The 15,642-nt window shown below is 40.6% G+C and overlaps 1 protein-coding gene across 13 annotated transcripts in view; it reads right to left on the bottom strand.

The window, feature by feature from the left end:
* Positions 1-15,642, bottom strand: part of LOC120488259 (NACHT, LRR and PYD domains-containing protein 3) — a 65,647-nt gene that overhangs the window by 24,526 nt on the left and 25,479 nt on the right. For 2 of the 13 annotated variants that reach the window (XM_089131923.1, XM_089131921.1), the window contains exon 1: positions 384-1,303. The exons of 7 other annotated variants lie outside the window; for them this stretch is intronic. Coding sequence is in view for 2 of the 6 variants with exons in the window: in XM_089131926.1 (XP_088988052.1) it covers positions 8,053-8,059; positions 10,843-11,013; positions 12,507-12,677 (349 nt within the window). In the remaining 4 variants the exon portion in view is untranslated. Of the gene's footprint in view, positions 1-383; positions 1,304-7,626; positions 8,060-10,842; positions 11,014-12,506; positions 12,678-15,642 lie in introns of those variants that run through there. 4 more of the 13 variants (XM_089131926.1, XM_089131928.1, XM_089131929.1 and 1 more) reach the window with 4 other exon arrangements.

Below are 15,642 nucleotides of genomic sequence, written 5' to 3' on the forward strand. Positions count from 1 at the left end.
AAAAGACGTCTTTCAACGTAGGCTACGCTTTTGTGACAATTTGACAAAGACATTAAAAATATGTCGTTTGAACAGTTTTGCTAAGTGGGATATTAGAGAAATTAAACTCTTTGAATCTTCTGCAGGCCTGTATGACGCCCTAAATATTTGAAAACAAACGTCGAACTATTGTCTTTAAAAGGGATTGTCTCGCTATCTTTACTAACACAATGTATTGGCGTTCAGAAATTCATTAGTCTACTTTAAACCATAAAATGTATTTAGATGTATATTATAAAATTAATGGAAACAAAATGGCCCTAGAGTGGGACACAGCGATATAGTTACAAAAACACAAAAATAAAATCAATGTAAGCAATACTTAAACTGTTTAGAAGACTCACCTGTTTGAATGTATCCGTCTCAAATCCTGCTGATCACATTGAAGTTACATTAAGACAATCTAAATGATTTTAGATGTTTTCATAAAATGGCTGCTGCGTATGCGGATGGATTTTACTTTCACTTTGATGACTCCGCCTCTCAGGAAATGGGCGTCGTGTTTCAGGTTTCTTAAGGAGGAGGTGAGTAATGTTCCCGAATGGTCCAATTGTTCTATTTTCGCACATTTATGCGTCAAACTACTCTTAGAGGAAGATTGAAATGTCATTATAACAAAAGACGACAAATACGGAAACAACAAACTGCGTTTGTCCAGCTGGAGTTTGAAGAGTTGCTGTCCTCTGCAGGTCAGATCAGGAATCACAAGCAGGACAAGCGTTCATCAAAACAACCATAGGCTATAATACAGTGCAAAAAATACATACAATATTTAAGAACATCCACTAATTTTATGAATATCCCAATCAATAATAAGAGTTTGAATCTCAACACCAGTATGAAAGGGAATAATATTTGAGTAGATCTTCCAAAAAATATATATATTTTTAGGCCAATTCAGGAAGTCATTTAATAGAAATATTGCGCAAATACACGCACACACACGGCTGGTTCGCTATCTTTGTGAACAGTGAACACTCTCCATAGGCGTAATGATTTGGATTCTGTACAAACTGGCTATATCCCTTTACCCTACCATTCAGTTTTGATGATAACGTCTCATTAACCCCAAATTCAGCATAATTTATCCAAACACAAATCATGGGTCATAACTGCTGACACATTAAGTTCAAATGACATTATTATATGATATGAAGAATCCGACACAGCAGTGTCTCTTGAGTTTATAATGTCAATAAGCCCTGTTTACACGAGAACGCTCGCGGATGAAAACGTAAAAATATTTTATCGGATGTGCCTTTCGTTTACACGGCGACGGCGTTTTGGGGGCTTAAAAACGCAAAAAAGTGAAACCACCCTCCAGAGTGGAAATCTTAAAAACGCTCCACCGCCGCGTGTGTGAAGGTTGTAGGCGCGCGGGCTTGGTGTTGTTGTAGTATGCATTTAGCCGCCTGGAGTGCATACTACATTGAATTTCACAGACTTTTTCGTCACCATATTCACGCGGATTTCACAACCAAAACGCTTAGATGACACAATATAAGTAAAAAAGAGTTTTGTGTTATTCATGGCACAGGTCATAAATTGGAAGGAAAAAACAGATATACAGGAAGTGTGATTGATAGGGTGATTGAAGAAGTATGAGATGAAAGTGGTCTGTCTGAATGAAAGGAAAGGTATTACGGAAATTGATAGGCAGTGAACACTTTGCTATTCTTCTTCTGCTTCTTGTAGGATTCCGGCAGTGTAGACGCTGCTGAGCGTATTACTGCCCTCCACGGGTCAAAGTTTGTGCTAAATTCTTACATACAATCCTGTGTCATGCAAGAATTGAAGAACTGCTTTGGAGATCAGTTTATGCTCGTCACTGTGTTCAAACAAAGATAAAACAGAAAATGCCTTAACTCCATGTCCTGACAGTTTACTAAAGAGAACATTTCTTTCAACCCTATACTTTCTGCATTCCAGGAAAACATGCCCTACAGTCTCAAGACTCCCACATTCACACAAGCCAGAAACATGCTTCCCTACAATGTGCAAAGAATAATTCAACCTACCCACAGTGCCCCAATCTCAATCTGCACATTTTAAAGGGTAACTAAACCCCTGGTCAGAGCCTGACTCCACCCACTAGCAATATTTGAAAAATGCTGAAAAAATGGGCAGACCCCAGCGGGGCTAGGGGGCGTGCACCTGAGACCCGCCGTGAGTGACAGCTGCTGTCAGACTCTAAAATAGAGCGAGACTAGTCTGGAGTGACTCAATAGCTGCCTTTGCAACAGAGCGGCCATTTGAAGTCGAGGACTTTTCTCCCTCACCTTCACCTTCACCTGAAGTGGATGAGGGTGAATTGTATGTATACACAGGGCCAAATCCATTCGAGCCGCTGGCTCAAACTGCGGTCTTAACTCCCGCATCGCGACCGGCATCTGATGACTTATGTCGTCGAGTTGATCTCAATAGCGCACGCTATTGATATTATGCCGCTATATGAAAAAATCCAGCAAAATGCACCGGCTCGTTTGTCGACCCTAGAGGATTAACTTTATCCTAACCATAAATTGTGATTAAAATATCCATGATCACTCACATCAAGACGCCGCTGCGGTGGAGGAGTCCATGCAGGACGAGCAGTGTTTGGCACTGCGTGTGGAGAAGCCCATGTCCACCTCCGTTACTATCCTGATCACTGTACTAAACACTGATAAATCTATGCTAACTTGAAGCTATCCTAACTGTACTATGCTACTAGCTACACAAAATAATCTAAATTATCTATATAATGCTATGCTAAATAGATGCAACAATACTCTATCCTGGTCGTTTTCAAAAATAATCTAAATAACTATATAAATGCTATGCTAACTAGATGCTATTATATGCTATAGTATCCTGATCGTTTTCAATATTCATAAATCCAACTCCTGACTCGCTACAGTAGTTTTGACGGAACCAGATGCTTTTATACCAGGGGCTGCCAAGGGCGTGGTGAGCTCGCACCAAGGGTGTGACAGAGTGCGTCTGAGAGTTCGCTACGTCAGCAAGTACCCCTACTGCAGGAGCTTTCCGTTTAACCTGAAGAGGGCAGCACTCAGACGTTTTTACACCATATATTTGAAAATCAAAACACTTTATACTCAATTGTCAAAAAATGTACTCGAATCAATGAACAGCATTTATGAAGCTCCATTCTTACAGATCATTAACTAAAAAAAGTTGTTTTGGTGTTTAGTTACCCTTTAACTGAGTCCCTGCGGGACAAAATGTTACATGAGCATCTTTTCCTAACTTCAGGTTGTATAGAAAAGTAATGTCTACCCCTAATTTCCTTTTCCCACCCTCTCTGCCATTCTTTTATTAAACTCTCTTTAATTTTTTCTCTTAATTCCACTCTCCCTAATAATACATGGACATCTACTTCTCTTCCTAAGCTCTCCTTTGCAATATTATCCACTCGTTCATTCCCACTCACTCACACATGCCCGGGAACCCAGCAACAACAGATGTTGCAAATAAACCTAGTACTAAAAACCACATTCAAGATGTCATTGACAATGTCAGGACGAGATTTAGATTTTCCTACTTTTAAATTATCTAGAGCACCTACAGAATCAGAGCAGATAATAACTTCTCTAGGTTTGACTTCCTCAATCCACCATAGAGCCCATAGAATTGCCATTAATTCAGCAGTGAGGACAGAGCTTCCATTAGAAATACGCCGACCAATTTCCAACCCTAACTGTTCCACATACACCCCAAATCCAGCTCTCCCACTAACTGGATCTCGAGATCCACCTGTAAAAATAATCATTGTGCTCTGACTAATTGAATTAAGATATTCCCCTATTTTTGGTGCCACTTCCCAGTTATCTTTTTTCTGTAAAAAACCCAACTCAATATTAATTTCAGGCAACATCCAATATGGTATTGGTAACCAGCTTGTGTGCTCTAAAATACCTCCTTGATCCATACTCATCTTCCCGGCCCACTGATTTACTATGACAAAAAATGTATTATATCTATTAGCTCCAGCAACCTCTTGTAACAGACACCTTGCTGGGAAGGTATGATTACACCCACTAAGTTTTACCTAGTACTGTAACCCTAATTTAATACATCTCAACCATAAGGGCATTTCTCCCATTTCAATGAGTAGTGCAGGAACTGGGGAAGTTCTAACGGCCCCACAGCAAAGCCTCAAAGCCCTTGCCTGCACCCCATCTAACCTAGCTAGAGCAGTTTTGGAAGCAGATCCATACACGAAGCACCCATAATCTAGAGCTGATCTAATCATGGCCTGATAAATTAGCAGCATCGTCTCCCTATTAGCCCCCCACTCACACCCAGTCAAACTTCTCATTACATTCAAAACTTTTTCACACTTCAGCACAATTTTATCTATGCACAGCCCAAGTCATACGTTCTTCAAACCAAACGCCTAAAAACGTAAAAAACCTTCTCCAATAGAGACCCATACATAATGAGTAACATTATACAGTCACCAGGGTTGGGTTCACCAGCCGTTCGTGAGTTCTCCCTTAAAATGGAAAATGAAGTCCACAATAGAAACTTAGTAACTAACTCTATACTTTATTCCATTGCACCTTTTGTTCATAAGGTAGTAGAAACTAAATAAATGAGGATAAATAAAAAAGCAATGATACTGTCACGGGGTGTGGTGGAAGCAGAAGGAACAGGCTGAGTCCAAACACAAATAAAGATGATTTTTACTTCCAAAACACATGCCAAGGTACAGGGAACAGGAGCAAACACCGGGTAACATCAAACATCGACCGACAAAGACTGAATGGAACAGAGGGAACTAAATACACGGAAGAATCAAACATAATGAGGTGCAAACAGGTGAAACAGATGAAACAGGACGCTGACCGGGAGGCTGATGAGGGAGTGAGTTCAGGTGTGCAGACGAGAGGATCATGGGAAGTGTAGTGCAGGAGACGCAGACAGGATGGTGCAGACGCAGACTGTGACAGATACAAAAAAACAGTAGAAATAACATTTATTGTTTATGACTGATTCAACACGGACCGATGGGACAGATGCACACAGCGGGTCACTGTATGAAGGGTTCGTGTTGATGAGCCGCTAACAAAGTGATCTATTCACATAATGTTCTCTCTTTTAAAATGTAAGCGAGTGTAAAGGCCAGCATTATCATACGTGTTTAAAGAATTAGGTAAAAACAGTCAGGTAAAAGAAGAGCTTATTGATGCAGTTCAATCTGTCTGCTATTTTAAAAATGTTTAGTTGTGCGCATCTTATTGCCCATTTATGTCAAAACTAGGCTAAGTTGTAACTTATGCAGAGCTGGTGCAACGGCCCCTGAAGAACAGGCAGAAGCAGTGCGAGATGTGCAGGTGTCAGTGTGATTTGTAAAGGCCGTGTCTCACCCGAGCAGGAACCGCAGCACCTCCAGCGTGTCTGTGACGGGCTCCAGGAAAATGGCCATCCGCTTGAAGCAGATCACCATGTTCAGCAGGTCAAAGGTCAGCACTCTGGGGCCGCCCAGCTCAGAGGTGCTGTCTATGGAGGACGAGTCCTTGGCGGGGAGCTGAGTGAGTTTGGCCCGATCGCCGCCCGTCTGCGGGAGCTCATGAGGAGAGGAGGCTGTGCACTGCATGCTGGGAGATCAATCAATCAATCAATCAATCTAATTTTATATGTAGAGCGCCTTAAGACAGTCAAATGGTGCACAAGGCGCTTTCCAGTAGACAACAGTATATAAAACATAAGTGTGCATAAAAATAACAATCAAGTCAGGTCGGAGGCTACGTGTTAAAAGCTTGTTTAAAAGATGTGTTTTCAACTGCATTTAAAAACACTCAACATGATGCTTCGTAGGTGTAGTTAAAGTGTGTTCCACAGCTTTGGGCCCTGGATGGCAAATGACCGACCTCCAAACTTTATATTCATGTTATGTTCAGAGGAGCGCAGGGTTCTGGCTGGTTGGTAGTCAGTTCGTAATTCAGCGAGGTAGGCTAGGGCCGTACCATTGATGGCCTTGAACACAAACAGCAGGACCTTATCCTCCACCCTAAACCACAGTGGAAGCCAGTGGAGCGTGCGGAGGACTGGGGTGATATGTAGATATTAGCTATGTTACAAAAGATTCTATTTCAAATAAATGCTGTTCTTTTGAACTTTCAATTCATCAAATAATCTGTGACAAATAAAATGTATCACAGTTTCCACAAAAATATGAACATTGATAATAATCAGATTATGTTTCTTGCGTAGCAAATCCTTATATTAGAGTGATTTCTGGAGGATCATGTGACACTGAAGACTGGAGTAAATGATGCTGAAAATACAGCTTTGATCACAGAAATAAATTACATTTCACTATATATTCACATAGAAAACAGTTCATTTAAACTGTAACAATATTTCAATCTTATCCTATAAGATACTTTAAAGATGCAGTGTCATCTGGTAAAAATGAAAACAGTTTAAATAAACAAATAGGCTAATACAATACTAATAAATACACCGTTACTAAACTGAAATTACATGCTCTAGTCTAGATTTTTTTTCTTTGCATTTCTCATATTGTACATAGATTAAACATAAACGGCCAATCTAGGAGGACATATATCTATCATGGAAAACAGTCTACAGTGGTCGCACCACATATTTGGTTGCATCTTCAAATTCAGTCAAATTTACAGGCACAGAATTGGCCACCTAAACAAAACAAGCTAGTTTACCACAAAAGGTCACTATGAAATTTATATAAATAAAAATGCAATCTGACAGAAAATGTACACTTCACGTCATTGACCCAAATATGAGTGGATTTTTATTAATTTCATTTTCAAAATGACAGAATTCAGTTCTTGAAACATTTCTTTTACACATTTTGACATTTGGTAACTTAAAACAACAATAAATGTAACTAAAAAGAAACAAAAATACCACAATACGTAAATGTATTTAGCAGGGATATTTTAGGGCTTTTCTATTTACTGTATAGTGAAATAAGCTAATTGCCTGCACAGAATATGGCATTATAGTATAACAATATAATATGTAACGATAAAGTTTGCAGTGGCTTCATAATGAATGTTTCAAAGAACAGTTTCAAAACCTTGCAGTATTTTTGTGTAATTAATTAAAAACACACCACCATCTTACTCGTCCCTGCCATCATAAACACGACTTCACAACTCGTAAGTAGCCTACGAACTTCTCATGAGGACGTGAACGCAAATTAATTCAAGACTGTTTATCTCTGTACACACGTGACAGCCAAGAGACTAACAGCTGTGAATAAAATTAAATCTGATGCATGCCAAGAAAGCCAAATTAAAAGCTTCATCAGATCAGCAATGTCAAATCCAGTAGACTTATTTATTACTGCAAAGCTGCTTTGAAAAAAATTTAATATATAAAAAGTTATATTGAAAAAATGGTGAGGAGATTTGACTGTATCACAACCAAACATCTGATGCTTTCAAACATATGAACATAAGTAAGAGTAATTTAAGTTGATGTTAAACTGATTTTAACACTGACGATAACAGATTCTTTCTGAGGAATGACAGTAATAAAAGGTGAATATTAATGAACACATCATATAAACATCATCAACCAAAAAAAAAAAAAAAAAAAAAAACCCAACAGACAATGACACCCTTAAATCCATTAAGCAGTGTCTTCTTCCCACTACACCAATGCAAAGACAGATAATAATAATGCGACAATGGCAAGAGCTTCAATCAAATCCCAGGAAGGGATTTGATTGATTGATTAATCATTCTCAATACCCTATTAAACCCTATTAAACATCCAGTTCCCCGAAACACAGATGAAACTCAGCTCTGAATACTCATTACTGTTAATGTGAGTGTGTTTAGCTGCTCAATTCATGGAGATGGCAAAACAAAAAAATAAAAAAGAACAATACACTAATACATGAATGTGAGATTAGATCTTATACAAAAATCATGTCCAGTTATATAGAGTAAAGTGAAGTAAAGGTCACCGTAACTTCAGATGATGTCTCTGTAGTGGCTCCATATTCACCCTCATTTAATAGCTGTCAGTAAAAAACAGACAGTAAGATGCATTACAGCAGACATTTCTATTCACACGACTGAATATCATCATTATAGGGTTTTTCCTGGGTCAAAAATGGTCTTTAGTGGTAGCTGACAGTTCTTTTCAGAACGTGACCCCACCCCACGTGCACTCCTGTTTCCTTTAAAAAAGTCGACTTTTCTAACTTCTAAGATTGGTTACCTACTTACTTTATAACGTTTCTTCTTATTAAACGGTCTATACACTTACAAAGTTCTCAATGCTTCGTTTTGCATGTAGGGACCCTCATTATGTTACTGTGTTAGTGTGGGGCTATTTTGGGCCTTGTTAGTGATATTAACTATAGCGTTTTTTTTTTTTTTTTCATTACTCTATACCCTTTATACTAGCGTTATAAGCTAACCTGTTTTTAGATATAAAACTCTTTACATTTGATTATCATGAAAATAAATCCAAGAGAATGGTCGAATCGGTACCAATGTGATATTACACCCTAGGTTCATTTTGCGCCAGAATTGTCCTTTAACATGCGCCCTGACACAAGTGCAGCAGTCATCTACATCACTCATAGATCACAATAACTGATCAAATAAGGCTTTGGCAGGACAAAAAATTATTTTGCAGTCATTATTGAGCTTATATTATGACAAAATTATTTGAATTTCAATTTGGATTTTTAAATAGTTCTGAATTTGATTTCTTTAAATGAATATAGAACATATGAAATTAAACAAATTGAGATGTTTTTATGGCTAAGATTTATAGACATGTATTTTCAAACAGCTTTTTTTGTTGTTCTGAATTCTAAAAAAAAAAAATTCAAAAAATTCAAAAAAATTGTAAAAAAAAAAAATACAGATTTAAGTTTTCAAGATGAAGAAATTTGGTACTTCAAATTCAGTTTTTTAAAATTCAAAACAAGGAAAACTCAGATCTTACAGAAAGTAGGTCACAGGTCATCCACAGGGAAAGGTAAAGCATTTTAGCCAATTATAGAGCTGCACTGCACGGTACTTTTCTACCACAAATGTGGTGGTGATTTCAGGAGAATCTGTGTATCATTTGTTCAGTCGTTTTTTTATTTAATATTAAAAGTATAAAATTAGAAAACAGCTTGAATAGCCTATGATTTCTAATATTCAAATAATAGTCCTCCGATGCTGCAGTTTTCGGATTTTTAACGTGTTTATTGCAATTAAAAATTAATACATTTTATATTTTTCTCATCAAACAACCAGACTAACCAATAGCTCAACCCAACTCATACCGGGGGAAGAGCCTAAACTTTCTTCTGTGTAAATATAAATTCACTTACGTTTTGCCTCAGCTTTGTAGGCCAATGAAAGGTTAAATAATGACTGTCATACGCTACCATGGTTATCCATGGTAAAAATAAAAATAAATTAAGATATAAATCAATATAATTAGTAGTAAATTAAATATTCTAAACACTAATACATAAAGAAAAGAATAATACAATGACTATCAGAGATACTAAAATACATAGTAACCAAATAGTAAAATGGGCAAGTAAGTTGACTGGGGAGTCCCAGCTGCACCTCACATCCCTGTATGCTAAACAGCTACAGCGTTTAGCTATGGCTATTAAAAAAGATAGCCTACATCCTTTGAATTGGGAATTTTTGTATCTTCCCTCTGGACAGAGGCTAAGAGTACCTGGCTACAGGACCACTAGATTTGAAAAGAGTTTTATACCTGCAGCAATCACTATGCTAAACATACAGTAAATTTATCTGTACAAAATACATAAGCAACCTGGTCATGTACTGTACTTGGTCCTTCCTTTTTTATTTTTTATTTTATTTTTATGTATTTATCACCTGCTGTTTTTATATGTTTTAATGTTTGGTATGTTGAATGTTATGTTTGTGGTCAATGAAGGATGTCGATGCCTCTCAGACTGTAACACTAGTTTACCTATGGGTACCAATAAAGTAACCTAACCTAAGCTAAGGTAGCGTCGGCACTGCCAGACTAAGAGAATGCATGAACTGAGACAAAAATGTGTTTGCCCACCCATCTAAATGTAGATAAACCTATAAACCTATTTAAAATAAAACAGTGGAGTGTTTCTTTAATAGTCTGCCATTTATAGTCATATAGATAATATAACATCATTCGAAACAGTAAAATATATATATTTTTTTATGTATATTCAAAATGACAACAAAATATCATGCCTTTGGAAAAAAAAAACATGATGCGCTGCGTCTCGGTCTACTTGAAAATCTTTCTAGTGCACACCAAAAATAAACCAAAATACATAGCAAATAGCCTTCTTGGACACGCCTACTTTTAAAAGTCAACATTTAGATGATTTGAAATTAAATGCATTATATAGGCCTATAAGTCACTTTGGAATAAATCACAGCGTGTTTTATGATAAAAAAACGTTACTTGCTACCAGGAAAATACAGTAGATTATAGCAAATTATTTCACGGACCCCCTTGGCACTTGAGAAATGCTGGTCTACAGAAGAAAGCCCTGTCTATGCTCTTCCCCGCTACGGGTTGTGTCGGGGCATTCTTTGGTCTAGTTGTTTGATGAGAAAAAGATTAAATGTAGTTGCAATAAACTCGTTGAGCATCCATACAACTGCAGCATTGGAGGACTATAATTAGAATATTAGAAATCATATAGATCGCTGTTTTTTCATTTTTCAAATCTTAATATTAAATCAAAAAATGACTGAATAAATGATACAGGGATACACGGAAAACTTTCAATGCAGGAAAAACCCGATATGAATCAATACTTACAGCAGTGTCTTCAGTTTACATTGTAGGTTATCTTTTAAAGCAGAGAGACTCTTCACACTTGCACGTTGTAGATTATTCCCAGACAGATCCAGTTCTCTGAGGTGTGAGTTTGATCTCAGAGCTGAAGCCAGAGCAGCACAGCCTACATCTATGATCTTACAGTATCTCAACCTGTAGATAATTGACACAATATCTCAGTTCAGCATGACCAACCACAGAAAGACTGAGATATTAAATACTAAAATTGTGTGGAAGTAATGAGAAAAAAAATTTAAGTAAGTCCACTGAAGGTTTGAAGAAGTTTGAAGAACCCAAGTGCAGTATATTTTAAATCCAAAACCAGATCAAACATAAAACATAGGCATGGCATGAAACTCAAAACAGAAACATGATCATGGCTGTGAAACTTACCAATAGCGGTTACAAGAAACAAAACTTAAAGTAACAAGGCAAACATGAGGCCTTAAATGCACACAAGACTAATGACTAGTGGTTGACCGATATATCGGCCTTGGCAATATTTGGAATTTTTTAAAATATCGGTATCCACCGATAAGTTTTTCTGTTTGGCCAATGTGTTGGAAGCAGGACTTTTTTTTTTAATGGCACTGAGAACACCAGAGCCTGAGAAGAGAACTGCAGCTCCCTGATCACACAGCGCTCACTCACATTCATGCACACTTCATTAGTTTATGATCTCTGTCAGTGATATCTAATACTTTGTTAGACAGAACTGGTAAATAAAGAAAGATTTAATTTCACAAACCTTGCTGATTTAATTAAATCCAGCTGTGAAATCTTGTGAAGTGTGCATTTGTAGCAATCATAAACGTGTTACTGCGAGTGATGGTCGGTCCGTGCACAGTGAGTGAATGCGAAAAAAAAGATCAGCTTCACAGGAGAAGCGATCGAAAAATCACCTTCACTTTAAAATATGCTGTGCTATATCCAGTTGCCCACTGTGTCACTGTGGGGGTAATTAGTGTTACCTTGTCAAAAGTAAAAAAAAAGTCTTTAATTGAAAACATATGATTAACAGTGTGCATGAAATTATCAGATTACTGAGTGCCTTGTTACAGTGTTCACTTCCTTTTTATTCACATATTCATATATTTTTAATCAATTACTTTATTTGTGAGAAATACTGTAGGATTGCAAATTCAAGAAGTTGCCATCTAAAGTATAAGCATGATTATTTTAAAGATTCTTTTCTAATCTAATTATAATTTATTACATATTGATGTATAACCCTGCTCTCTAAGATATCGGCATTGGCCATAAAAAAAAAACCCAATATCGGTCGACCACTATTAATGACTAGACAAGTGACACCTGTGAACAAACAAGACAAAACAATCAGAAGATGACACATAAGACAAGGAAAACCTAGCAAGATCACATGACTAGAACAGGGGATCACATGACAGACATTAAACCAGACCAAAGGCTTGAAACAGCCCTGCACAGACCGATCGGTGAACGAAATCAAAATACCGCGAGAGTGATGTCATAAACCGATCGGGTCTGTGCAGCGCTGGTTCAAGTCGAACAAGCCTAAAATCAAGGCGTGACATTGGGATTCGCTGTTTATGTAAATCATAATTTGAACAATCCCTTAAAATAATTTGATACTTGTCTCAGTTAAGATTAATGTATGATCTTACATCAGTTTCTCCAGTTTACAGTGAGGATCCTTCAGTCCATCAGAGAGGGATATCAGCCCTCCACATCTTATTTTATTCCATGTCAGATCCAGTTCTCTGAGGTGTGAGTTTGATCTCAGAGCTGAAGCCAGATCAGCACAACCTTCAGCTGTGATATTACAATCATACAACCTGAACAAGGACACAATCTTTACTCTCTCAGTTCAATGTACACAATGTGCAAAGCATAAAATAGATATAAATATCATTTGTCACTATATATACACCATTAACGTCTTAGTAAGATGATATTAAAATGCTTAGTTTTATCAAAGCTGTGTAATTTTAAAACATATAATGCAATGCAAATAAATGTTCCTGAAAAACCTGATGATCATATTTGATATATTTCAACCTGATTAAATTTAAATATTACAAAAAATATATAAAGGTTATTCTTATATTTACTTACAGCAATAAGTCAATTAGCTGAAGAGACACGTTTTAAAACTATACTAAAATAACTTTTACTTGCTAAATAAACTATAAAACTATAGACTATCAACCAAACAACAGAAGGCAAGTAGATTGTGTAAAAAAACAGGTTCCCTTCCATCCTGGGAACTCCAACGCGTCGTCGGGGAGTTCCCTGACGAATTTGGAATTGGGATCACGCTAGGGAGCCTTATTACCTCTGATAGAATTAAAACGAGCCAATAACAATTGGCATGCAATCTTTGCATTCCGCGAGCCGCCTACAAGCGCGGATATAAAAGCGGAAGTAAAACATTGCATAGACACTTTTTACTTCGGAGCCTCTCAGTAGTGTCTGTGTGCTGCTGTTCCTTACCTTTTGAAGAGAAACGAGCTGGAGAAAGAAGAGTCTTTGACGGCAGCTGGTGTGACGGCGCTTGTGTGATCAACGCGACTGAGAGCAGCACAAGGGATAGCAGTTTCACCCGGAAGTGTCTGCCGCGCTGATCCCTCGGTGCTTCGGCGCTTCAAAGTGCTTCTTCTTTTTTATTTTATTTTCCTTCCAAAAGAGCTCTGCGGTGCATTCGCGTCCTTTTCAGGATGCTGACTCGCCCGTGCGTTTCTAGATGCGGTCGACTTCTCCCTCAGGCTGATGGCCACAAACACTGCTTCACATGTCTGGGCTTAGCGCACGCTGAAGCGGCGTTTGTGGTGAGTCATGCTCTCATTGCGGGAATATGACTCTCGCGTTGCTACGTTCGAGACTGAGAACCCTTAAAGGGGCAGTCCCTTCAGATAATCTCCGATCTAGTTTGTCTGTTGGTTCAGTTCGGCAGACATCTACTTCGCTGATTCCTGTTGGTGAGTGAATGAGGATCACTGTGAGACACGCGACTGGTGAAAGATCCCGTCGGGCGCCTCACGCCTCTAGCTGCACGCTGCCATCGGCGCTTCTGGTGGAGCGGCCGGAGCCCCCACGGGCGGTTCCGGTTGTCTCCTTCAGCGCGCCACCTGAGGATCAGATGTCTATAGCGGCATCGGAGGAAGAGCGGTCCTCTGGCGATGACTCGCCGGCGCTGCCCCCTTCGGTTGTGGTAGCGTCAGTTGAGTCAGATCCGGAAATGGCCGCTGTGCTCGAGCGGGCGGCTGCGAATGTCGGGCTTGTGTGGAACCCTCTACCGGGTCCCGAACGTTCGCGGCTAGATGATTGGTGTCTTGGGGCGGGTCGTGCTGTTGTCCCACGACCTGCTCCAGTCCCTTTCTTTCCCGAGATGCATGAGGAGTTGAGGAAGTCTTGGTCGGCGCCCCTGGCGTTCAGGTGGAGGCAACCTTCATTCCTCCTTCTTCAGCACTCTGGACAGCGGGGTGGCACACGGATACGAGGGAATGCCCCCGGTGGAGCGGTCTATCGCGATGCAACTGTGTCCGAGGACCGCTTCCGCCTGGCAGGGTGCCCCTTCACTCCCCTCCCGTGCCTATGGGTTTTCCTCTGGGCTAACCAGGGATGCCTACAGTGCGTGTGGAGACGCCGCTTCCGCCCTGCATGCCATGGCGCTTTTGCAAGTACATCAAGCGAAGGCGCTCCATGGCGTGCAGGCGGGTGGTCCAGACCCAGCTCTGCTGCAGGAGCTACATGTGGCGACGGACTTCGCCCTCCGGGCGACGAAAGTCACCGCACGTTCACTGGGTCGGGCGATGTCCACATTAGTGGTCCAGGAGCGCCATCTTTGGCTGACCCTGGCTGATATGAGGGAAGCGGAGAAGAACAAACTTCTCAACTTCCCCGTATCCCAGGGCGGCCTCTTCGGCGACGCGGTGGAGAATTTAGCCCAGGAGTTCTCCGCCGCCCAGAAGCAGTCGGAGGCTGTGCGGCATGTCCTGCACAGGACATGGCCGTACAAGCTCCGGCTGGTCCCCGTCGCCGAGGCCGTCCTCCGGCACCAGCTTCCCCTCCAGCGCAGCAATCCAACCCTGGAGGCCGGAAGTCTGGTTGTAGGTTAATGGCCCAGCGCGCTCAGACGCTCCGGCCCCTTCCCTTAAGAGGAAGGGAGGGAAGCTTTCCTGACTCGGGCGATCTGAGGGAGGTCCAGGAATCTGCTCTACAGGGGGGTGTTTCTGCACACCTCCTTCCCGGAGGGCCGGGCGGGAAATCTTTTTGGCTTTTCCGCCGTTGACCTCCTGGTCAGCGGTACCCAAAATATCTATAGTAGAGCATTTTTCTCCTTCTTCAGGTCATCTTTGGTCGAGACTGGTGGGCACACAGTCTCCTCCACCCAAGAGGGTCCGAACGGCAGTGGATGCTGTCTCCGAGCAGCATCACTCTCGTTCCCCTCTTCCCAGTCTGCAGATAGCAGCGACGCTTTCAGTTGCATCGCTCCTGTCGGCGGCTGGGCCCGGAGGGACAGAGACCAGCTCACGAGGAGGCAGGGCCTCGTGCTTCGTCTCTTCCCCTCCCCTCGCCACGGGGCGGCTCTCAGCAGAAAGCCCACGGGCTCTCTCTGCCATCTGCCCCCCGGTGGAAGCAGGTTCCTGGTGAACTTCACGCCCAGACCCCGCTTCCAGTGGCTACTTTGCCACTGGAGCCGGGTCCCTGCCTTCCACCTCGCTGCCCCTCCGCGGGTACGCCGGTGGTTCGGGTGGGCTCGTTGGGTCGGTACCTAGAAGCCTGGCTAGAGCTTCCGGG

This window comes from Pimephales promelas, chromosome 6 (genome assembly GCF_988280905.1).
Source record: "Pimephales promelas chromosome 6, fPimPro1.hap1.1, whole genome shotgun sequence".
NCBI lineage: Eukaryota > Metazoa > Chordata > Actinopteri > Cypriniformes > Leuciscidae > Pimephales > Pimephales promelas.